Source organism: Lycium barbarum, chromosome 11 (genome assembly GCF_019175385.1).
Source record: "Lycium barbarum isolate Lr01 chromosome 11, ASM1917538v2, whole genome shotgun sequence".
In the NCBI taxonomy this organism is placed as follows: Eukaryota; Viridiplantae; Streptophyta; class Magnoliopsida; order Solanales; family Solanaceae; genus Lycium; species Lycium barbarum.
In genome coordinates this window covers 123,301,425-123,327,943 of record NC_083347.1, presented here as the reverse complement: position 1 = coordinate 123,327,943, position 26,519 = coordinate 123,301,425, and the positions used below count along the sequence as shown (strand labels likewise).

Sequence of the window (26,519 nt, the reverse complement as noted above, 5' to 3'; positions counted from 1 at the left end):
AAGACCCTGCCTAAAGTCAAACCTGCAATAGGAAGGAAGAATATAGTCTTTAGAGGACCGACACGCCCTTTGAAAACCCTTTTTTGAATTGTTGTCACATGGTCCAAGGAGGCTTGTAATATCTGTGAGAGTTATCAATATGGGTTGTGGTTGGACGGTGGGGACTTGGGGTGATAAGAAATTTGGGGTTCGAGTCAAATGAAAAAAGTTTCGTCGGGAGAGCTGTCCTCAAAAAAAATCCCGCGGCAAACGATTTGAATTTAGTCAAGCTCCAAAACAAATATCAAATATATGTGAAACTAAAAAAAAGAATACGAGACTTCTAAACTTTCAATATTTTATAACACCAGATCTATAATCCACATGATTCGAACAGTAAAAAGCCAAAAGTAATAACGACCTTTCTCTAAATAATAATAATTGATTTGTTGGCATTTTTCTGACAAAAGAAAGAAACATAAGTACTACAGTATTTATTTAACTAGGCGGAGAACTTTTGACAATTAGATACTATAGTTTGTTGAGCTTAGATTTTTTTAAAATTGAGCTTAGATTTGAAGACGAATCTGTTACCACATCTTTGTGTCAATAAAACAATAAGAGTACTAATTTTCTTTTAGTCCTGTATTCACATGTGGTGATAAATAATTAAATATAATAAAATCTTAAATTATAATCGTTTTATCCCATTTTACGTGAAATATTTCGGCATATAATTACAACGATTACAAATTTTAGATATCGAATGCTTAAAGCTAAAAAAGAAAGAAAAAAGATGACTAACTCACTCCTATAGTAAAGCTTCATTTAGATTAACTACTAGAAAAAAGCTTTTGAGTCAGAAAAGTTAAGTTATGATTCATTATTTAGTTCAAAATTGATCAGCTAAATTTTAACCCAAACAAATATTGGATAGTATGCTAATTGCTGGATATGACGACACAAATCATATGTCATAAAGTGCGAATCAATAATTGTAAAAGTGAACTACCTCAATCTTCCAATGGGAAAGTAGATAGGAAGAAACCACGGCAAAAAGGGTAAATTCTAAACTAGAACGAATGACTATTTGGTTGACACTGATTACCAACTAAGAGAGCACTTTCATACTTTTTTTTATTTTTATATCTAGATTGTACGGACTCGATTAATTCAAATTCAATTTGCATGACATTGAAAAAGAGAAGCCAAAGGATACAAAAGAATCAAAGATAACATATCCTAGTCGTGTGGTTTTTGATAACATTCTTGTATACAATGTCGCATGACTTAAAGCCTTTTCCCACCACCATTACACAACACTTTTCCCATCAATTACGTTCCCTCAAGGTATCTGCTTATTCTTTTTAAGAAGTGATTGCAGAAACATAGAATTGTGCGATATATAAGATGGAAGATTCTGAGGGAAGTACTCCATATACGAGTACCCTGGAGAGACTGACCAGCTATGATTATATCTCCAAAAATTATGGGTCATCTGAGGTTGCTGCTGCAGTTTTTGTGGCCATAATTATACCAATATTCCTCTCCATGTCACTTATGGGGAACAAGGACCCGGCACTTTTGTAACTCAATTTTTTTTTTTTTTTGGGAACCAAACTAACCCATTAAAAAAAAAAAAAAAAACCAAACTAGGCTTCACGCACAGAATCTGTGCGTGAAAGGACCAAAATGTAACTTTTTGAGTTTGGTCCTTTCACGCACAGAATCTGTGCGTGAAGCCTAGTTTGGTATAATATATCTCATTCAATGCTCCCACCAAGGTTTGATCCCATTTTGTTGGCATAAAAAAGAAGTGAGTAAAAAAGAGAGGCTAAACCACCAAGCCAAATTGGTGAATATTACAAAGTAGACACTTTTTATTTTTTATATTGTTCACTAATGTTATCTAACTCGTTTTCATAAATTGAATTTCGAACCTCGAAATTGACATTCAAAACATCATTACCACGGGATTAGCATATCGAAATAGATTTTTTATCATTAAATTTTTACTAGAGAAGAATGAAATTTTTGCACAAATTTGGGGCAAAATTCAAATTGAATGGGATAACGGGGGTTTTTTTGGAAAATCGGCTCGGCCAAACCACCTTGCAGTTTGTCCGCGTAGATCTCGAAAAAATACCTTGAATAAAAAAAAAAATCGCGTAAATCGGACATCCGAGCGCAAAGTTATGACCATTTAAAGTTTCAACAATTTACAACTAGTTTTCTACCTATGCTCTGGTCCTTATTTTTTATTTACGTGAGTGAAGAGGCATATGTATACTTGATGTAATGAGTCAATATTATTGTACGCTAAAAAAAATATTAAGTTCTATATAAAATATTTATATTCCAACGTTTTGAAACATGACTAATCTTCGGTCAAAGTATGAAAAAAAAACTTAAAGATAACAAGTTTTCAAACTTACTTCGAGGCACTTTACAACCCCTGAAGCGACGATCCAAACATATATGTATACTTGATGTAATGAGCCGACATTATTTTACGCTAAAAAAATATTAAGTTCTATATAAAATATTTATATTTAGGTGTTTTGAAACGTGACTAATCTTCGGTCAGAGTACGGAAAAAAACTTAATTTTAAGTTTGATTTCCAAAGAACAAAGATGATAAGTTTCCAAGCAAACAAAACTTACTTCGGGGCACTTTACAACCCCTAAAACGACGATCCAAATGTTTAGACATACTTGATGTAATGAGCCGACGTTATTGTACGCAAAAACATATATTAAGTTCTATATAAAATATTGATATTTTGGGATTTTGAAACATGACTAATCTTTGCTCAAAGTATGGAAAAAACGCGATTTTTGATAGCTTTAAAAAAGAAAAAAAAAAATACCCCCTTTCACGCACAGAATCTGTGCGTGAAAGGACCAAACTCAAAAAGTTACAGTTTGGTCCTTTCACGCACAGATTCTGTGCGTGAAGCCTAGTTTTTTTTTTTTTTTTTTTGGGTTACAAAAGTGTCGGGCTCGGGGAAGAAGAAGGCAAAACAGAGAGGTGTTCCGGTTGAAGTTGGTGGTGAGGCAGGTCTTGTAATGCGCCATGCTAAGTCAGCTAAATTGGTTGAAGTTCCTTAGGAAGGTGCTACAACTGTAACAACTCTATTTGAGCAGTCTTGTAAAAAACATTCCTCTGATCGCTGTGTGGGAACTAGAAAACTAGTTAGCAGGGACTTTGTTACTGCAAGTGATGGAAGGAAGTTTGAGAAACTTCACCTGGGGGAGTATAAGTGGGAGTCTTATGGAAAAGTATTCGATCGCGCTTGCAACTTTGCCTCTGGTCTTGTTAATTTGGGTCATGATGTGGACACTTGTGCTGCTATCTTCGCAGAAACTCGTGCGGAGTGGCTCATTGCCTTTCAGGGATGCTTCTGGAAAAATATTATTGTTGTTACTGTTTATGCTTCTTTGGGCGATGATGCACTTATACATTCACTCAATGAGACTCAGGCATCTACATTGATATGTGATGCTAAGCAACTGAAAAAATTGGTTTATGTTATTTCGAGCCTGAAAACTGTCAAGAATGTCATCTATTTTGAGGATGACGAGAAATATGAGATGGCAACAGATTTCACAAGTATTGATAGCCGAAGGATGTCATCTTTCTCAGAAGTTGAAAAGCTGGGTAGAAATAGTCCTATTCAACCAAGAATGCCTATTAAAGAAGATATTGTTGTGATCATGTATACAAGTGGCAGTACAGGCTTGCCTAAGGGTGTTATGATAACTCAGGGCAACATTGTAGCCACTACAGCTGCTGTTATGACTGTGATTCCAAAACTTGGGAGCAGTGATGTCTATTTGGCATACCTTCCTTTAGCTCATGTTTTTAAGTTGGCTGCTGAGACTGTAATACTGATTGGAGGTGCTTGTATTGGTTATGGTTTAGCCCTCACATTGACAGACACTTCTAACAAAATCATGAAGGGGACCAATGGAGATGCTACAAATTTAAAATCTATTTTAATGGCAGCAGTTCCAGCTATTCTGGATCGTGTTCGGGATGGTGTTATGAAGAAGATTGAGAAGAAGACAGGTTTTGCCAAGAAACTTTTCCACATCTCCTGCTATGGAAGGTAGCTAGTTTGAAGCTTGGGGTCTAGAGAAACAATTGTGGGATATCATTATATTTACAAAGGTGAGGGCTGTGCTTGGAGGAGATATCCGTGTCATGCTTTGCGGTGGTGCTCCTCTGTCAGGAGATCCTCAAAGATTTATCAACATTTGTATGGGAGATCCTATTGGTCAAGGGTATGGCTTGACAGAGACGTTTGCTGAAGCTGTTTTCTCCGAGTGGGATGATCCTTCTGTTGGGCGTGTTGGTCCACCTCTTCCTTATTACTTGGGAAGAAGGAGGTTACAAAATAGGTGATAAGCCTATGCCTCGGGGAGAAATGGTTGTTGGTGACAAACCTAATGAGGTTTATAAGGTTGATGAGAGAGGCATCACTGGTTCTACACTAGTGACATTGGGAGGTTTCATCCCGATAGATGCATTGAGATTATTGATAGATGTAGACACGTGATTTTTGACGCTCTCTTAGGTTTTATACCGTTTTAGAAGTTCAATATTTCATTTTAGGTTTAATCTTGATATTTTGACTTTTATATTGTTTTTAGTAGGTTTTATCATTTAGTTTAGCAGGACCCTCCTGGAAAATGGGATTTAGTTTATCCGGACCCTCCTGAAAAATGGGATTTAGTTTAGCAGGACCCTCCAGGAAAATGAGATTTAGTTTATCAGGACCCTCCTGAAAAATGAGATTTAGCTCATCAGGACCCTCCTGGAAAATGGGATGTAGTCATCAGGACCTTCCTGAAAAATGGAATTTAATTTATCAGGACTCTCATGAAAAATGGGATTTACCTTATCAGGACCCTCCTGGAAAATGGGATTTACCTTATTAGGGCTCTCCTGGAAAATGGGATTTAGCCGTCAGGAGCCTCTTGAAAAATGGGATTTAGGACATCGGCACCCTTCTGGATAATGGGATTTACTTTACTTTTGTTAACACTCACAAAATTTTCCTTGTGCGAACTAGGACAATTTTTTTTTGTTCGTTTTGTTTGTCTTTGATAATTTACATGTCCCGCCTGGAGAATGGGAGAAAGTTCGAAAAGTCAGGACCCGCTTGAAGAATGAGATGATCAGGAACTCGGTTGGAGAATAGGGCCACCTTTCAATTTCAAGTTCAAGAACCCACCTGGATAATAGGGACTTCTTTCAATTCCAAGTTTAGGAGCTCGCTTGAAGAATAGGTTGTACTTTCAGTTAGAAGTAGCAGGAGCCCACCTGAAGGATTGGGTTAACTTTCAATTGCTTTTCAATTTCATGATTAAGACCCCGCCTGAAGCATGGGGTTTACTTTCAAGTTCAATTCGAGATCGAAGTGTTTATCTCACACTTAGGAAGACATGAAGATTCAAGTTAAGATTCAAGAGAAGCTACATAGATAGGATCTTGTACTTATATTTTCTTTTTGACTTTTGTTTTTCATTTGATGTAATAACAGGACCGCGGACCGAAGCCTGGACAAGACCTCGCTTGACTCTCCAACTCAGTATGTTTGATCACCCTTCGTAATCCTTGAACTACACGTGACCTGATTCCCTTATAACTTGGAATGTAGGATGCCCAAAACCAGGGCTCAGTTGCATCCTTCTCTTTCTTTCTTCTCCTTCTAGGATAATGGTCGGGTCAAATTATGCTTTTGTCTACTTGTTTATCTGAAAACTCTTCGTGTTCTCAGTCAAATAGAGGCAGGATGTAGATACTTGATTTTTGACCCTCCCTGAGTTGTTTTGCACGATTTTAGCATTACATATTTCATTTCGGTTTAATCTTGCTATTCTGACTTTTATGTCATTCTAGTTATTTTTACTTGTGAAAATCCAAAACTACAAAAATAGAGTTATATTTAAGATGAAGAGAAAATTTCATTAAAAAAAGATATTCTCTTTTATTTTTAAAATTAGGTTTAAATAAATAAATTAGTATTTTCTTAGTCTAAAATTAGGTGGTTAATATCCATATTAGTGTATTTTTATTTCTCCTTAAATGAAATTCAAGAGAAAAAGGTGAACCAACCACAATTGGCTACTTGCCAAAGATTCTTCCTTATCCCATTCCCTAATAAACTCGTGGGGTTCACCTGAATTTCTACACCAATTTTCACATAACAGAGACACGTATAGTACACATATTTGCACTGGATCCCTTTTTCCTTTCCATGTCCACATATACACATCATACCATACATATGATCACATACACATGGCTGAGTTTTTTTTTTTTTTTTGGTGTAACACATCGATAGACCTTTGAACGTGTCCAAGAATTCCACTTGGACACCTTAATTAAGCCCTGGACCACCTAAACCCTCCAAGAAGACATTTACTGTGTCATTGAGACGTGTATTGCTGACTTGTCCATGTGCGTGCTCCACACACCCTTTTAGAGCGTGAAATTCATATATAACACTGGCAAAAGTCATAGATAACCCCCTAAACTTTGCCACATTTTCCTCTGGGGTACCTAAACCGAGGGTTGTACCTATTGGGTACCTAAACTCCTCTGAATTTATACCCATTGAATACCTTTTTCACAATAATCAGCAAAATTAAGAGAGTGTATTACACTCTCCATGACATGGCAACTTTGTCCAATGAAAATGTGACACGTGACACTTTAGTAAAATAAATCAAAAATATATTTAAAAACTTTTTTTTAATTAACCCAAACACCCTCCTCCCCCAATGCACTTCTTTTCCCCACCGAACCCCATACCCCCGCCCACCGGCGCCGGCGCCGGCGCCGGCACAACTCCCACCGGCTGCCACCCCCCATTTCACCTTCTTCCCAACTAGTAACCATTTTCCCCATCCCATTTCCCACAATTACGAGGAGCAAGAACGGACTTTCACCTGAAAAAAATAATTAATTTGCGTCAATCTTGCCGGAAAAAATGGAGTTTCGCCAGAAATTTTTGAGACCTAAATCTGATACATATTCCTAATGAACAAAATACAAAGAAACTTAAAAAAAAAAAAAGATAGAAGAAGTCGCATCGAGAAAGATGACGGGAATGGAGGGGTGGGAAAATAGTTGGATGGAAGAATTGAGGAGGAAGACCGGTCTAGTTGTCTTCCTCCTTTTTTAAGTTAATTTTTATGAACAAAATATAAAGAAACTTAAAAAAAAAAAAAAAAAAAAAAAAGAAGAAGAACTGAAGAAGACAGAAATGGAGAAGACGAAGAGGGAAGGAAGGGAGGTGACTGAAGAGTGGACCAATGTTTTTTCTTCTTTCTTAAATTTAATTAAAGTCAAAATGTGAGTTTTTAATGAAAAAAAGAAAAAGAAAGTCAAAAGGTGAGTTTTTAATCAAAAAAAGAAAAAGAAAATTAACATTTAAGAGTGGGCCACGCGCCCAAGGAAAGTGTGCTTCATTTTGTTTGCCACATCAGCAAAAAGTACCCAATGGGTACAATTCAGAGGAGTTTATGTACCAAATAAGTACAACCCTCGGTTTAGGTACCCCAGAGAAAAATGTGGCAAAGTTTAGGAAACTATCTATGACTTTTGCCTATAACACTATTGATGTGGGGCCCTGATAACATGTTTCAATAATAAAACAAAGAAAAAATTTAGTATTTTTTATTTTCATCTTCTCCCTGTGCCATTACTATCAATATGCCGACCAGACCCACTAGTTCACAACCATTGTCTCCGCCACCTCCACCGTAGCTATTGCTGCCACCACCATAGCCATTGTTCTCATTACCACCTTACTGAACTCCATCACCATAGAAGATCCTTCTATACCTCCACCATTTTGATAACCACCGCAAATAATTTCATACACCATCTATAAATCACACGATTTCCCTCCCTTTAAATTTATGAGAAAATTGTTCCCATTTAATGGGGATATATGAAAATTAATCAACAAGCAATTCATAACCCAGGACAATCGAAGGTAAAGCAGGGAAGAAAATCTTTAGTTTACATCATAAACTGAAAAGAGAGAAAAGGATCCTTGGGATCCTCATGAAATTAAATAATTTTCGATGTTCAAAATTCATAATGATCCTTGACATCCTCATGAAATTAAATAATTTCCGATGTTCAAAATTCATTATCTTTATTAGATGGTTCAATTCTTGAAAACTCCCCAAAATTATAATGAAAATTTCAGAATATCTTCTTCTTGATAATAACTTGGTTGTTGTTTCTGGTCATGAGATCCTTGTTGTCCCTAAAATGCAAAAATCTTGATGTCTGGTGATGATAGATATGGGATGGAGGCACTGCCGTCTGCCGATGGTGACGGAGCAGATGCACGAAGATAGTGGAGGGGAGGGGAATGCAGAGATAAAGTTTCCTTTTTCCCTTTTTGTGCAAAAGTTTTTATATTTTTTTCGATTATTAGGATTAAATGCCACATGTATTTTTTTAATGACTACTTTGCCACGTCACCGCGAGTACAATACACGCATGTATCTTTGTTGATTGTTTGAGAGAAGAGTGTCTAAATGACACAGTAAAAGTTGTCTTTGAGGGTTCATATGGTACAAGTCTCGGTTGCAGAGTCTAAATGGAATTCCTGGACAAGTTCGAGGGTCTGTCGATGACTTAAGCCTTTTTTTTTTACTCTTGCCTCCCCATTCCTAACATACACACATACACATATCTACTATAAATAGAAAGGGCCCTAAACCCGAGGATTGGCAGACCTAATACCGTAGATACAAAAAAAAAGGGGGGGGGGGGGGGGAGGTGTGACAATAGAAAGAAAGATATTGTTAAGCTTCAGCACAGGGAGTATATCTCACTTGAAAAGGTTGAGGCAGCACTTTTATCAAGCAATTATGTAGAAAGTATCATGGTCTACGCAGACCCCTTCCATAATTATTGTGTAGCTTTAGTCGTCCCTTCACGCCAGGTGCTTGAGAAGTAGTCCTAAGAAAATGGCATCTAGCACAAAGATTTTTCTGAACTGTGTGACAAAGCAGAATCAGTCAACGAGGTCAAGCAATCACTTTCGAAGGTAGAAAAAGTTGCAAGATTGGACACGTTTGAGCTTCCTGCCAAGATCAAGTTAATACCAGAAGATCTGGATTAGTTACTGCTCTGAAATTGAAGTGGAAAGCACTGAAGGCTCGATATAAGAATGCGTTAGAGAAGTTGTATCAGTGAATCATTCTTAATTCCCTGCCGAGTTACGCTCCATTTAGCAGATTTGTGTTCCTGTTTGTCAGTTAAACATTCCAAGATGAGCACAAGTTTTCCTGTTGAAGTGCAATTACACGCCTCTTTTTGTCGTTGCGTCAATGTTAAAGCAGTTGTATGCATCTTTCCATATGGTTGTCCTTTTAGGGAATAATGTATAACAGATATTGTACTCCCGTTAAAGGAAAATGTCACCTGCTTCAGTTTAAAAATAAAAAAGAGAAAAAAGATATGTACAATGTAATATTTTGCTGAGGGTTCAATGCAATGCTGAAGTTATTATTTATACTTATAAGGGTCAATTCAAGTTAATAATATGTTAATCATATGTTTGTGATACATTACTTAGATCTTTATTGTAAGAAGCTTTATTTACTAATATGAAGATTTGAATAGTTTAATTCAAGTTCTAAAATATTTCTACCATTAAAAAAAGACAATTTTTCTTTTCTTCTTCTTTATAAAGATTTTATACTTTTTTCTACAAACTTCAGTATTTCTAATTAAATAAAAATAAAATTATAGATCCACTATTTAAAAATTTCGAGGGCCTCCCAAAATTTTGAGTCCTAAAACAAAGAATTTATTAGCCCCCAAGAACGATTATTGTGTGAGAGTGAGAAGGGAGAATGATACGTCATTTATAGAAAAGGTTGGGGGATATGATAAAAGAAAAATTCACCTGATATTTTTATTTTCTACTATGATATATTTTAGCCTTTTCTAATACTAACTTTTTTTTAATAGGACTGACACAACCCTCTCTGAGGTTGGAAAAATAAGACTTTTGGTCTTGAATTGTCACACAAGTCAAAGAAGGTTTGCAATTGTTTTGAAGCTTCTAAACTTTTCAATGTTTTATAACATTATTATTAGATCTGTAATCCATATGATTCGAACAGTATGAAGCCAAAAGTAACGACCTTTTTGTTGGCATTTTTCTGAAAAAAGGAAAGAGAGAGAAAAAAATATTACTATTTTAATTAGGCGGAGAACTTAGTTTATTGAACTTAGATTTGAAGACTGCTCTATTATTCCCACATTTTTGTGACTTCTTATTTTAAAGTTATCAATCTGAACAATAATTTTCTTTTAGTTTCACGTATGGTGATAAATATAATGAAATCTTAGATTATACTCTTTTATCCCATTTTAAGTGCCAATATTTCGTCATATAATTACAATGATTGTAAATTTTAAATGTCGAACGCTTAAAGCTAAAAAAGAAACAAAGATGTCTAGCTCACTCCTATATTAGCTTTTTCGTTTTTTGAATAAACTCGAAAACAAATTGTGTATGAAAAGTCTCATATTGAAATAAAGAAAAAAGTAAGTCTCATATAAACTTTCTGTAATCAGAATTTATCACCAGTTGTCCATTTTGGTACAATTAATTAGTAAATAATCCTCTTTATATATCTCTTCCAACTTATGAACCTTTTAGATCACAGTCTAAAGATCCCTTTTTGAGCCGACAAAATATCTTATGAGAAAACTTAGATTATGGTCTAAAATTTTGAAAGTTATTATGTACGTTAGACGACAGTCTAATATTTATCGGTAATGTTGAGAAACATATGAGATAACATTAGATCTTAGTCTAACGTTGTCCAGAAAGATAATTACTTAAGGGCTATATTTGCACAACTTTGAAAATAGGGACAAACTCTTAATAAGGGACTAAAACGGGATGTGTAAATCAGCCTCCTCTAATGAAGTAATTACACGGTTTATCCTTCAAATGAACTGGTCTTTAATTTTTGTCCTTTTGGGGCGTTAATTTTTATTCTTTAAAATCGAACTTATGCCTAACGGAAAAAAACTAAAGACTAGCCCATTTGAAGCGCAAAAATTAAAGACCAGCACAATATAGGGCCAAAAGTGCAAATGACCCTTCTCTAATTGCCGAGTTTTATATCGGTCCCATAAAATGAATCCACATGTTGAACAGATCTCTGTACAGCCTTTTAAACAGAAAAGCCACACAAAAGCCCATAGGAAATGCTATCAAGTAGAAATTGTTGAAATTTCAAACTACAAACAAATTGGGACTTCAAAAATACATTGCATTGTATCTTGAAGACTATTTGTTAATTCCATAGGACCATATCGATCCACCAGGGCACACGACGTTAATAAAGGTGTCAAATGTAACTCATAAAAGACAACACACAAAGTGCAATACTAAATAGTAAAAGTATTGACAGCTGAACACTGGGATTGGACATCTGTTACAATTTTACTTTTGTATATTACTTAATCTAGTACTCTTATAAGATAATCAATTCGGTCATTGTGGTCGGACTCTATTATGGATTTCTGACCGCCTTCTCCTTAGGCGGGTTGAGTTGGACATATGTTCATTGACGGGTTATTTTGGACTATCGTCCAAGTCAGCTCAACTAAGGCTTGGGCTAATTTGGGTTGCATATGAAACCCAAATTAACCCAACACTAATATTGAGTTTGATTTATTTGAAATAGTTGGGTCATTTGCACTTTTGTCCTCCTTTTTGCTGGTCTTACATAATGGACAATTTGCAGGATTGGCCTTCGCTGGGAGTGGTCTTTAGTTTTTTCTCCTAAAATTGGTAGTCTTTAACTTGTGCCCTTAAGGCAGAATTCTACTTTGTGAAATTCTGCCTTGCGATTTTTTTTTTTTACTGAGCTGGGGTTTGAACCCACAACTTCGGGGTATTAGGCGAAGGGCAAAACTTAAAGACCACCAATTTGAAGGGAAAAAAATTAAAGACCACCCCAAATGAAGGGCAATCCGCGCAAAAAAAAAAGTTACTTAACCCCTCAAGACAAAATAGCTTTTTTGCGGGGAATAAGTTTATAAATAATCGTGATATTAGTGTACAGTCAAATCTCTCTATAATGGCAGCGTTTGTCCGGAAATTTCATGGCTGATATAATGAGGTGCTGTTATGTATGTATACTAGCATTAGATGTTTAGATCTCATTTAGCTATTATAAACAAAAGTATGCAAACCATTAATTTTGTTTTCTTTTTATGTTCTAAACGAAAACAATATACTTGTTAATTTTAAAATCTCAATTGATTTTAATATCTCATTAACTAAAAATAAAAAGACTAATAAAAATCCATAACTAGTTATACCGTACCGACAAAGAACTAAAATCTAAAGAACATATGCATTAAAATTACTTGACTATTTAAATATTTCAAGTTTGACGTAAGAAGTCTATAATTGTAGGTTGTTTCGTAAATTTCATTCTCTGAGTGATAATATAATGATTGAATTGACGAAAATTTATCCAAACTTTCAGCAAAAGGACTTCAATAGCCTTCCGTTGAAAGTTGTCTAAAAGCTTAACATTGGACTCTTCTTTCTCATCCCAAATAGCAGTTGGTTGAGGATCTTCATTAACACTTTCGTTGTCACCTTTTGCATCTGCTGTCTTTTGAAATTTACTAGGTGCATCACATTAATTAATGATGATTACCATAAATCTTTTAATATTTTATTTTATACGTAATATATTTCTTATAAAATATTATTGCACAATATTTGAGTATGACTATTATAGAGAGGTAATTTTACAAACAGAGTACCACTATAATGAATGCCACTGCTTTTATAGGTAGAATGCTGTTATAGAGAAGTAAAATATAACATGAAAAATCGGTTCCAAAGAAAATCAGGTCGTTATAGTGAAATGCTGCTATAATGAATGACAATTATAGAGAGGTTTTACTGTATATATAACTTAAATCCTAAACGAAAATATAAGGACAAAGTTTCTGTGAGTGCCATCAATTAACTGCTAGCTAATTAGTCAAATCATGCTAATACACTGAATTAAACAAGCTTAACTACATGTACATACTTCCAATTCAATGTAAAGAGATAGAATAAAACATATTGGAATCCTTTGAAGTGCAAAACTTTTTGATGATGAATGCATTATCTACAGTTTATTAAATTAAATTAATTCACCCTACTCCACGTATAAGCAAGACTTCATATATAGCTCATATCAAAACGAATCTAATCTTAATATTTAATTACTATTAGTACCTTTTTATACCAATTCATCTTATACCATGCACATTCCTTTCAGAAATCCCACTAAAAAGTTACTAAAATGCTCCCAATTAATGAACCTTTTCATATTTGAGTTCATTATTTTTATGTCTATGTCTATGTATGAACATATACCTACAAACACTTCAATTTTTTTTCCTTATTGTAGGGGGTAAAAGGCTAATGTTTTTTTCTCTCACTATACGTATGAGACGAGTGATAGTGCATAAGCATATGACCTCACCATTAATATAATGTACAATTAACCTGATCAACTTGCATCAAATTATGATTAACTGAACAATGTCAAATCCAATCCTTTTGAGTTTTAAATTACTCACTTTAGGAACTTGTAGTACCATGACATTTACTGTGGCTACGAATTAGTGCCACTAAAAATGAAATGAGAAGTTTAAAGTTTAATTATTTATAAATATAATATGTATCAGTCTGTTTGAGACATAATAAAAAAGAAATAATGTCACACAAAAAAAGATAGAGAGATCGAATAGTTAATATCGAGTCAATTCAATTTAAAATAAAAGAGTTTTACTTAAACCACCAATTGTGTAATTTCTTTTATCCTATTTAGGTGACCTTAAAGATTTCTACTCATTAATGATCCTTTGCATATTCGTTCATTATTATATGTCTAAGTATGAATATATACCTGCAAAAATTAAAATTATTTTTTGCTTTTTGTTGGGGGTAAAAAGCTAAATGTTCTTTTTTTTTTCTTTCCTTTAACTATACGTAAGAGCTGAGTGCATAAGCATATGACCTCACCATGAATACAATGTACAAATAACCTGAATTTGCATCAAATTCTTGTTAACTGAACAATGTCAAAACCAATTCTTTTGAATTTTAAATTACTCCATACGTTTCATTTTACCCCAACCTATTTAACTGGCTATGAAGTTTGAAAACAAAGATTTTCGGAACTTATGACACTATGATATTTCTGTGGCTATAAAATCATGTCAATGAGGTTTTTAAAAGAAGTCTAAGATTAAATGATTCTATATATAAAAATGTGTTAAATATAGAACAGACTAAACTGACTATTTCATAATCTTATTGCTTCAATCCGAATTTCTTAGTTATCTTGACTTGATGAGTCCTGGATAGGGAATAATTAAGTCATAGTTCATTGGTTGAATATATCACTAACTATTTTTTTGTATAATGAATTTATTATGAGTCCATTGATTTATGATGCTTCCGTACGTTATTGCTGCTGTATCGGCCGTAGGGCTTGCTTTTATAGGATCGGGGGTTGGTCAAGGATCGAAGTTGCTGACTAATTATTTGACTGTTGACATGTCTCTTTTGTATGTGTTGTCTGGACAGAGGATGACTTGATGATTATTCATTCGCCTGAATCAAAAGTTAAAATTTTAGTAGATAAGACTCGTGTAAAAACTTATTTTGAGGAATGAGCTAGATTAGATTATTTTTCAATAACAATATATAGCTAAACTAAAAGCATATATAGATCTAGTGTCGCACAAAAATTCTTGTCGCTACCATAGTAGTAGCATGTATAAGAGCCGAAATGAGAGCAGGCCCTCCGTAGCATCGTGTAATTAACCATACATGAACCTGGAATTAATATAATAGAAAAATCAAGTAGTTAATAAAAGTGAGTTGATAATGTAAAAAATCGTTACAAAATGAAAAAGAAACATGAAATAGAGGTATGCAAATTCAGGCACATGAGGAAAAAAAAAAAGAAAAAAAAAGCAGAGTCGAATTCCTATAGCCATCATTTGACCATTTAGATACACTGCATCATAATTAACTTTTTGGTCCTCATAGAAGGTTCTTTTTCTGTCTAAACTAATTAAGTTGGCCCCTCAAAACATTCCATTTAACTCATTCTCAACCATTCTTTATTATGCCAAACAATAACACCCTTTTTGTGAAATCCTTTATAAACTAGCCACCTTGAACCATATTCTGCATGAAAAAAACAAAAACATGGACGAAGTGAAATACAGAGGTGTTCGTAAGAGGCCATGGGGGAAATATGCTGCTGAAATTCGTGATACTTCGAAACAAGGAGGGGTTCGTGTTTGGCTAGGCACATTTGGCACTGCTGAAGAAGCAGCTCGAGCTTATGATAGGGCGGCTTATAACATGAGGGGAAATTTGGCAATTCTTAATTTTCCTCATGAGTATAATTTGCCTAGTAGCTCTTCTCATTTTCACAATAATTCATCGACAGGATCATCGTCTTCGAGTAATGTGCATGCAAGTCACGATCAGCATGGAGGAGGGCAAGTTCTTGAACTTGAGTATCTGGACGATAGGATTCTTGAAGAACTTCTTGATTGTGATCAGCAACCAAATAAGAGGAAATGAAGATCGTTAACATCTCTTGTACCAATATAAAGCTAAGTATTTTACGTAATTTCTAAATAAAACCTTAGTCTAACCAAAAACCGGAGTTGGAAAATTAGCTGAAGGAGGGGGACTTAAAATCTTACCTCGTAATAGTCCATATAATTGTAAAGTGTTGCACGGGCCAACAATTTACAATTAATGGTGGTGCATGTCATAGTATGCAACTATAATAAGACTTTGAATGCTACATAAGCATAAATAAGGACTCTTTATATATGGCATAATTGATGTATGTAATGTATATTCGTACTTGTGTACGTGACTATACCAATTAGTGTGAGCTAATTACCTATGAATTTAAGTTATATGTGCTGACATTGTAATAATTTTTTTTATTGTACTATTAATGATTTAACTTGTGATAGCATTTTACGAGACTATTCATTAATATTACGTTTATCAATATCTGTGATGTTTGCTTTGCCAAAACAATCTTGTGGCATCCGGTTATATGTGAGAGCCAGATGTAATTGTCTTCATACATGTTACTGCATCTATTAGCTTGTTTGGCCAAGCTTATTTTCCCCCCCAAAGTACTTATTTTTTCAATAAGTGCTTATTTTAAAAAAAGTGAGGTGTTTGACCAAGCTTTTGGGAGAAAATAAGTACTTTTGGGGAGTAGCAGAAGCAGTTTTCAGAAGCTTAAAAAAATAGGTTTTGCCCAAAAGCACTTGTCACGCCCCGAACCATGGCCTGGGCGAAACACGGCACTCGGTGCCATACTGCATGTGACCGAGCGAACCACATGGCTTGCTGAATCATCATGAGGCATACATGAGCGGAAATATAGCATGAACGTGATGAGCTTTTATAAAACATGAGATGTCATAATAATTTAATGAAATACTTGTTTAAATCATAAATGCAGAAATAATATGAGTTGAGCCAAAGATGGCTAAACACCTTGCATGTCTAACATAATTAAAATGACTAGTCTATGTAACCTCTAATCGTGAATCTTGACTGGAAAACGTACTTGCTGGGACAAGGCCCCCCAACATACCTTTAAATGCATGACTAGTAAAATAAAGATAACTGACTAAACCCCGAATGAGATCGGGCTCACCAATGAGCTGATACGAGCAAATCCTACTGAACAAATGCGGCGTCCTGTAATTACGTACCTGCATCGTGAAATGCAGGCCCCCGGGCAATAATAGAGGACGTCAGCACATTGAATGTACTGGTATGTAAAGCAACTGAAAGAAATAACATGGGACATGGAATAACATGATAAGAACTGAAACCTGGTCATGAACATGAATACATACATATATATTAAACATGGTAAAAATATCATAAGTAGGGAGAGCAATAACTTATAACCGATCCATGGTCTGGTGCTTGCGTCCCGCCAGCAGAACACTCAATCCTTGCCAGGGAACATGAGATTTAATAAAATATGAAAAGATCCAGTCATTAAGAAAGATCGTCCGGGACATGGGTGGAGCGATCCTCATCCTACGGTGGCTACGTAGTTTCAGGCTATCTGAAGCCCTCCTCGGTAATTAAAGCAACTCCCAAAAACATGAACATGATATAATTGGCTAAGAAGCCCATGATTTTCGTGAATTAACTTGTACTTGACTTGTAATCATGATTTCACGAAATAGCTTGTAAACATGGTTCCATGAAATAACTTGTAAACATGGTTTCATGAAATAACTTGTAACTATGGTTTCATGAAATAACTTGTATTTAGCATGTATGTATCTTGTATCATAGCATGAAAATAATTATATAATATAGTTGCATGAAAACTTGTAGACATGTAGGATATTCATAAAATAATCATTCTTAGTCAAAAACATGCATGCAAGAACCCATGGAATATAAAATATGGGTTTTCATGGATTACAGACAGATTCTCAATAATCATAATGAGTATCAAGAACACAATGATGGAATAATATCAATTCAACCATAATATAGTCATAGACATGGACCTAGGGTTATCATGAGCATAGTATAGAATAGAAACCCTAGTTTTATAAAGTTTCATACTTTATGGATTAGGAGGCGTGGGGAAGAACAATGATGTTCCCACACGTAGATAGTAACTCTACATACCTTAATCGCTCCAAAACTTGAAGAAAAGTCTGAATCATTTAAGAAGAATTCCAAAAGCTTTGAATTTGGAAACCTTGAGAGGATTTTCACTGATTTTCGTAGCTATTGTTCGTGGCTCAAAGAGTACTGCTCCGGAACTCCAAATCCAATCTCCACCGTTAATATTTTAGACTTAGTTGTTATGAACACTCAATTAAAATTGGGGTTTGATCCAACGGTTAGATTATCGGGAAATACCAATTAAATATGGATGGTTGGAGTGAAAGTCAACATAAAAAATACTAGGGGTTTCTCTAACTCTTTACAACTCTTGATTTTATAGGTACCGGGGTGGATGGATTTATTCTAGTGTTTAGAAACTATGTAACCTTGTATAATTCAGAGGTTCTTGATTGAATGATTTACCTTAGAGGAAACCTCAAGAAACAAGATTGTCAAACCAACTCTTGAAGGTTTCTTGATAGCAAGAATGATTTTCTTGCGGTTCTTGAAGGATTGGAGTGCATAGATTCTTTAGATATGGAGGTAGAGAGAAAAGAATAGTCTCTTAGGGTTTAGAGTAGTGTTAGGGACGTTTTTACTTCATACAATAATAAAATAAGGAGTCCCAATTTGAGTAGGAAAAGGCTAAAAACGTAACTCAAAATCTGAAAATTCTACTCCAACCAGTGATAGTAATACAGGCATAACTCTTAGCACAGGGCTTCGTTTGAGTTCCATAAGATACCGTTGGAAAGATATTCCAAAGGGCTACAACTTTCATGTTTTAAGTTGTCTCAAATTCTCAATAAATCAAGGGGTTATGGGTGCTCGAAGTAGGCCTGTTGACCATTTTCGCAAAACGCACAAACTTTCAAATTCTCTGCTAAACTCTAATGATATAAGTCTAACCTTTGTTCTAAGATACGGGGTGTTACAACACTTTTTTGAAAAATACTTTTGAGAAAAATACACAGATAAGCACTTTTTGAAAGCTTGGCCAAACACTAATTGCTACTCAGAAGTATTTTTTAAATTAATTGGACAAACACAAACTACTTTTAGCCAAAAGTAATTTTTTGAAAAGTACTTTTGAAAAAAATACTTTTTAAAATAAGCTGTTTTTAGAAGCTTGGTCAAACAGGCTAATGTTTTGATAATTAATTGCTGCAATGGTTGTGCTTTTCTTTTTTCTCCTTTTCCTTTTTCCTCTTTTGGGGCTTTGTTTTGATAAATTTGTTGTGTGTGTGTTGTGCGGTTTTCTTTTCTGGTCAGTTTGCCATATAGCTTCACTGAATATATATATATATATATATATATATATATTCTCGTTTTGAGACACACCTGGTATTTGGGACCGCAGGAGTTGGGGTGAATTTCGACACAATTGAAAATAAGTGAAATTGCAAAAACTTTGAGCTATAGGACTAGGCAAATCTACATGTTATGGCTTGTGAGACACGGGGTATTACAAAAGGCAAATTTGTGTGTCTTAGCTTGTGCATATATATATATATATATATATTGAAATTTAGGGATAGATAAAATTAGCCCATAAAAAGATGACCATCGAATGAGTCATTCGAACAAAGGCCCTATTTCAGGGTGATCTTTAATTCCGCCTCCTCAAATTTTTAGTCTTTAACTTTTGTCCTTCAACACTTTTGGCGCGGTATAATTTAGATTTCGCTCTGCAAATTTTATGTTTAGCTTCGGCATATGTATCGTAACATACCACAAGCTATGCCGGACAAGATAAAACTTTCAACACTCAACATAATTTGATAAATGGCATAAGCTTAGATTTCGGTCGGCGAAGTTACATTTAATTTCGGCATATGTATCATAACATTCACACAAGTTATGCCGAAAAAGACAAAACTTTCAACACTCAATATAATTTGAAAAATACTACACAACTTATGTCGCATAACTTAATTCCTACAGAACTTGTGCCGAGCGAGACAAAAGTTCAGTTTCCGAGATACAAAAGTTACAGAACTTATGCTGAGCAAAACAAAGTCTGAATATTTTCATTAAATAAGCATCATGAGCAAAAATTAAAGACCACATTTATGAGGGACAAAAATTAAAGACCAGTGCGTTTGAACGGAAATCCGTGCAAAAACTTTCTGTCCAACCCTTTCACATTTGGGTGGATCCGTGAACTGTTTATTTATTGACTCAACCCATTTTGAACAGCTCAATTCAGCCAAAAAAATTGAGCTGATACATCGATTGACTCATGAGAAACTCTATCAAAATATTTTCAAAAAGATAATTTTTTAGTTTCATATATACAAATTCTAAATATACAAATTTTATTGTTACAAACTTGAAAATCTACGTCAAAATTTACTCGTCAAAATTATAAAATTTTGATCATCATACTCTGAAAAAAATTTCATAAATTAAAACTGAGGGTATTATTTTTATTGGGATAAACTGCAATAAAAGATGTACAAATAATTAATTGTAGTAGATAAAAAGAGAGATGGACATAAAATTAAATGAGCAATTGGTCAGTGACTCAATATGCATACATCTTCCGGTCAGTGACTCAATAAGATTATTTGTTTACTATATTAAAAATAAAATTATATAGCACTCCTTTTTATTTATTCGCTATATTAAAAATAAAATTTTATTTTTACATGTCCATACACCTTAACATATCAAGACAAAAACAAATTATTTTCTTGTTTTACCTTCACATTAATTCTCATTCCCCAAATCAGATCATTTCCCAAAGTCCCTTAATGTATGGACATTATATTTAAAGGGAATGCAAAATTTATTGTGGACAAATAAAAGTGAACAAAGGGAGTATGTTTTTTAGTAAGCATTTTAAGCTAATTAATGTTTATCAAGAGATTTACTATAATAACCTAATAAATGACATGATTATATCGTAAATATTTTTACACCATTGGTGCTTGCTTGTTCCAGGTAGTTTAACAATATCATGTGACATTTGCTTTGCCAAACCAATCTTGTAGCATTTCAATTTTTTGTGTTATCTGGTACTTTTATAAACTAAAATACGATGTAATTGTAACAACTATCACTGACGTTAAACCAAATATTCTCGATAGGAAGCACTTCTCCTTTAATTGATCTCCTTTAATTGATCATGCGCAACATGAATTCGAAGGACACGTAATTTGAATTAATTGAACGAGTATGTTTGAATACTAGAATGGTAAACCACAACAAAAGAAAAGTATCTTTTCAAATGACACTCTTGTCTACATAATTGACATTTCCATCACAATTTAGTATATATCTTTTGGGAAGCCTCTTCATTCATGCATCTTGACATTCTTATTGTCATTGGGGGTGGAGATAACATTCCGCTGACGCTTTCGGCATAATTCAATAGTTTTGGCACAAACTTTGTATTTATGTTACAAAAATTCACTTAATACATATAATTTTTTTTTTATCACAAATCCAATAAACTTATTTTTCTAGAATTTTAGAATTCATAAACTCGAAATCATAACCCCGCCATTGTGATGCCCTGTTTTATCTCATATTCTTATTGAGTTCCATGCTTCTTCTTGGTGGTTCCCAAGCCAACTCCTAAAAACATGCTGCTTAATTAAACAAGTAGTGAGCAATTTTTTTTATAGAGGATAGGACCTGGGCAAATATCTTGATTGAGTTGAATTTGAATTATTGGTTGTGTGTGGTTTGATTATATCCGTCATTGTGTGATATGTGATATTTATATAGGGGAGAAGTGGAGTAATGTGTTGTACATCAAGTTGATTTTGTTGAACGTTCAGATAACATTTCTTGATCCACAATCTGCAATGATGCTGTAGACTCGACTAAATTTTGCTATGAAAAGTCATTAAAATCCGTTGGTCACGGTAACTCCTTTCATAAATAACTCTAGTTTAGAGAGTAACTACGAAACAGTTTGTGTATTTACGAAATGTAGCTACAATTTTGCATCCAATAACTATAGTTTAGAGTTGTATTACCGCGTTATCGCGGGTATTAGTTGTATCAGCGCATACAGTTCGCTGGATTAGCTGAAATTGCGGGTATCAACAAATAATGTATCAGCTGAAATCGCACGAAAACGCTATATCAGTGCATACTTTATCACAGTTACACATGTGTATCGTGTATTTAAGTCAAAATGTAGGTACATTTCGTAATTTTTTTTAACTATAACTATGTACCGTAAATACAACCTAAATGTTTTTCACATCGCATAATTTTTTCATATAAAATCTATGTATGTCAGTTAGAAAAACAAACAGTGCTATTTGTGTAAGGATTCTAAATCTTAGTATAAAAAGTTATTGGGAAAATAACTCTTATGACTGTTTAGGAAAAATAATTACCCAAAATAGCCCATGTTTGTAAAATTACCAGAAATGGCTCAATTTGTACCCTCTTCTTCAAAAGCCTGTTGTATATTTGTACCCTCACTACAATTAAAAAAAATGTTTTATATTGTTGTATACAATTGAATTTTCTTGGATATAAACACCTCTTAAACATTATTATACACTTTTATACAAGGTTGATACATTGTATACTCCAGAAGTATATAGTTGTATATTGTTGTATATTTGTGAAAAAGTGGCTATCCAGGGTTTAATTTAAAAATATAGCTACTGTAATTTTGTATGCTAGATTGTACATTATTGAAATTTCCCCAAAGTTATTTTTGAGCTTATCATTATGACTCTATTTTTTAATGGGAAAATAACATAATAATACTGCTTAACACTCTATATTACAAAACATAAGGATATTTTTCCTTATTTACAAAATATACCAATAAAATTACAAAATATATCAGATCTGGAAAACAAATTTATCGTTATGTTTTATAAACTGAAAAGTATCGTCATATTTTTTAAATATACCCTATTCGTATGTATATATACGTCATTCTCCCTTTTTTAATCTTGGGTTATGAGCTGCAACCTGAATCATCCGGCTGGCCCATTGGGCTTTTAGTAACAACGGCTGATTTGTCTAATGATTCATCCTGGGCCATTGAGTTTTAGCTACTGTTTGAGAGGTGATAGAAAAATAACTATACTTTAACTCGAAAATAAATATGGACAAAATACTCATGCTTAAAACACGGAAGAGCTTATAAAGGGTTGAACACCATAAATCGCTCTTCGGTTTTGATCTTATAAAGATTCAAAACCAAGAAACGATTCATGAAGTTTAAATTTCAACAATTTTTTGAACTCGATGAATTATTTCTTGAGTTCCACTTGTCAATTCTTCAAATTTCAACAACGTTTTCTTGATTTGTTCCATAGGGGTGTTCAAACGAGACCGAAAAACCGATCCGAACCGATAAACCAAGTCAAACCGATTTAATAAACCGAAAACCGGCTCGGTTTGGTTTGGTTTGGTTTTAGATTTTTAAAAACCGATAACATTTGGTTTGGTTTGGTGTTACTCATAAAAAAACCGAACTAAACCGAACCGAACCGATAAATATGTACATATTTAAAATATTATATATATTTATATATGTTAATATTTATATATGTTAATTAACCTTTATCTATTTTTTAACTTCTTCATAATTTAGGACCATTCCAAGAGAAAAGTCTAGCCCATGTTCCCCAAGCCCATTTACGGTTAAAGTAAAATAAAAATCTCTTACTGAATAGTTAACATAAATAAACTCTCCATGATTACATTTGTCTGTTAAGAGGTTTCTCTGCTGAATTTTCTTATTCTACTTTTTGGTAATTTTTTTTTTTTTTTAATACAAACACATGCTAAATATTCTAAAAAGAAGTTATGTTTTGTGAGTGCACCATGCACTATCTGTTGTTCCTTTTTTCTCTTTTTCACGATGTCCATTCTTGTCTGTTGTGGCTAGGCTTGTTAAGTGGTACTTTGTGTTGTTGCGTGCCAGCTTCACCACAGCTCCACATCAGAATCATCATCAAGGCAACAGAGCTTCGTCCTTTCAAGATGAACAGCAACCGCTCTTGCCGGTTGGCTTGCCATTCTGTTCTTGATTGAAGCAGCCATAGCCATGAAAGCTTGTTCTACATTAGTGGCACTTTTTGCACTTGTTTCCATGAAAGGTATGCCAATTTCATCAGCAAAAGCCTGAGCTGTCTCTGTGGAAACTACCTTTTGTGCTGTGAGATCACACTTATTTCCAACAAGAAGTTTGTTCACATTATCACTTGCATATCAGTCTATTTCACTCAACCATTGCTTGACATTGTTGAAGCTCTCTTGGTCGGTTACATCATAAACCACAATTATTCCGTGTGCACCGCGATAGTACAAGAAGCTTTAATCCCTGTAAGTCTGTAACTTTTTCTTCCCTTTTATTTTTTGGTTACTTTTTGTATGTTCCCTACTCTTTGTTTGTGTAATTATTTTTGTGTCTTTGAAGTTTTACTTGAATGAATTGCTTCTCTAGTCTTTCATCTTGTATGTGTTTTTTATTTTATTTCTCTGTTATTTTAGATTTTCTCCACTGATTTAGATTTTTTCTGTTGATTTAGTTTTTATCTAATGATTTTGAATTTCTCTATTTATTTAGATTTTTGGATACTTTTTTTCAGATGGAAACTACAACTACTCAAAAGTGCAAGTTTGTAAATAAGTTTGTCAATTTTTTTGCATTATAAAATATATTATTACAACCCGGAAAAACCAAACCAAACCGACAAAACCGAAACCGATAGAATTTATACTATAATGGTTTGGTTTGGTCTGAATATTAAAAAAAAACCGCCTTGATTGTTTGGTTTGGTTTTAGCCAAAAACCGAGTCAAACCGGACCATGAACACCTCTTCCATGTTTTAGTTGGGCCAGGGCTTTTACCCAAAACTTTCTCCGTGTCAAAAAAGTGATTAAATATTTATAGCTTTTGAAATAATGACTAATGTTTGATAGCAGGTGTTAATAGTGGTTATTTTACCCACTTCTTCCAAATTTTGGTGTGTCACACTTTGGGCCCCTACAGTCTAACATGATTCAAGAACAACAACATCAGTCTTCGCATTATCAAAAGTTAATTCACAAAGAAAAAAGAAACTAAAATGGGCTTTGAGACCTTGAAAAGGCTACAAAACTGGCTATCTGCAAGACTCTTCACATTTTTATTTAAAAGTTAATTTCTCCAAAAATAAAAATAAAAAAATTCAGTCTTTTTAGTGTCTATTGCAGTTTTATTATTGCGTATTTTAGGATTTAATGAGACCTTCTTGGTGTTTATAGTTGGATCTTTCTTTTCTATTATTTCCGTCAAATCTAACAGATAGAGTTCGGTAAATATTTTACAGAGGCTAAAACTGTTATCTTTTGGCAAACTTAACGGATCAAAACTGTTAAGTTCATACCTAAGGACTATTTTGAACCTACCCTCAAACATAAGGGACCATTTTTGTCATTTTCTCTCAAACCAAGCAGCTCTTAACACAATATAAAATAATAGCTTTTTTCCTGAACAGTAACTAGAATGGAATAGCAAACTTAATGGAGGCTTGGCACCATGTTTTTCCAGTAGCTTAATCACCGCATAATTTTGATAATGTATTGCATCTGCGGGATCCGGCTCCTCTCCATTACCCTTTCTCTTCATTTCGTCAAGTACACATTTAGATGAGAGACATGTGTCCTATTTATTTTTTAAAGGCCAAGATTTTATTACACTAATAAGTATATTAACCATAGTTAAGTGAATAATTCTGGAAAAGCGCTCTCCAACTTTGGAAAGAAAAATATATTCCCCGCAATTTTTGGTACCCATTAATATTATTAATTACATCTTATATAACAATATTTAAATGTTAACCGTAGGACTTTTAATTTGGTGCCAGTAAATTTATTTTTAAAATATTATGTTGAGAAACAATAAAGGGGAAAATTTTCATGTTGATAAAAAAAAAACACAAAATAAAAAACAGAAAAAAAGATGTGTGTTTGAAGGAAAAAAAGAAGAAATCTTTTAAGAATGTCCTTTAATCTTTTTGTTTTTGTTTTACGAAATAAAATAAAATATTGTTCAAAATCAAAAATGTTTTTGAAGACTACTGTTATTAGGCTAAACAAACACGTTATTAGGTTCATGTTCTACAATTTTAACATTTAAATATTGTTATATAAGATGTAATTAATGATATTAATGAGTACTAAAAATTGTGGGGAATATCTTTTTCTTTCCAGAGTTGGAGAGTGCTTTTCCAAAATTATTGACTTAACTATGGTTAATATACTTGTTAGTGTAATAAAATCTTGGCTTTTAAAAATTAAATAGGACACATATCTCTCATCTAAATGTGTACTTGACGAAATGGAAAGAAAGAATAATGGAGAGGAGCCTTATATGCATCTGCGGGACTGTTCAAGCAAAGATTAGATTGTTACCAACAATGTAAACTAATAAGGAAAAACAAGACACTAAAAATTTCTAGATTGCGTCCAATTAAAACTGTCCTTAAAAAAATCAAATTGTCCTTATTTGGTACGGTGATTCCTTTTACGATACTTTTGAGAAATCAAATTACCTTTTTTTTGGCGATTCATGATAAGAACATTGTCCTACATTCTTTAGATTTTCAGTGATACATATAGAGCCCGTTTGGCTTACAGCTTAAAGCTGTTTGCAGCTTATAAGCTGAAAAAAATAAGTTGGGGTAGTCCAACTTATTTTTTTTGGCTTATAGGCTGTTTTCAGCTTATAAGCTGCTTTAGATAAACTAAGTCAAATGGGTCCAATTATTTTTTTGAGCTTATTTTAAGCA

At 33.7% G+C, this 26,519-nt stretch overlaps 2 protein-coding genes and 1 pseudogene across 2 annotated transcripts; 2 read left to right on the top strand and 1 right to left on the bottom strand.

Annotated features, from left to right (window-relative positions):
* The first annotated feature begins 1,389 nt into the window (after positions 1-1,389).
* On the top strand, positions 1,390-9,211 carry LOC132620271 (long chain acyl-CoA synthetase 8-like; annotated as a pseudogene).
* A 5,509-nt stretch (positions 9,212-14,720) lies between these two features.
* Positions 14,721-15,910, top strand: LOC132618465 (ethylene-responsive transcription factor ERF096-like). The gene has a single exon (XM_060333514.1). It carries the CDS (start codon positions 15,279-15,281, stop codon positions 15,660-15,662), a length of 384 nt encoding a protein of 127 aa, XP_060189497.1. The 5' UTR covers positions 14,721-15,278; the 3' UTR covers positions 15,663-15,910.
* A 7,759-nt stretch (positions 15,911-23,669) lies between these two features.
* LOC132620270 (uncharacterized) lies at positions 23,670-25,357 on the bottom strand. Its single transcript, XM_060334944.1, has 2 exons — positions 25,179-25,357; positions 23,670-23,946 (listed from the first exon to the last, which is right to left on the bottom strand). The coding sequence occupies exons 1-2, from the start codon at positions 25,355-25,357 to the stop codon at positions 23,670-23,672; spliced, it is 456 nt and encodes a 151-aa protein (XP_060190927.1).
* Between the last annotated feature and the right edge of the window lie 1,162 nt (positions 25,358-26,519).

What these genes read in the sequence shown, in the direction of transcription:
- LOC132620270 (XM_060334944.1), bottom strand. Translation starts at nt 25,357, where the DNA reads ATGAAGAGAAAGGGTAATGGAGAGGAGCCGGATCCCGCAGATGCAATA. An exon ending in ATTGTGTTAAGAGCTGCTTG is followed by an intron (nt 23,947 to 25,178) that starts GTTTGAGAGAAA and finishes CTGATATGCAAG; the next exon opens with TGATAATGTGAACAAACTTC.
- LOC132618465 (XM_060333514.1), top strand. Translation starts at nt 15,279, where the DNA reads ATGGACGAAGTGAAATACAGAGGTGTTCGTAAGAGGCCATGGGGGAAA.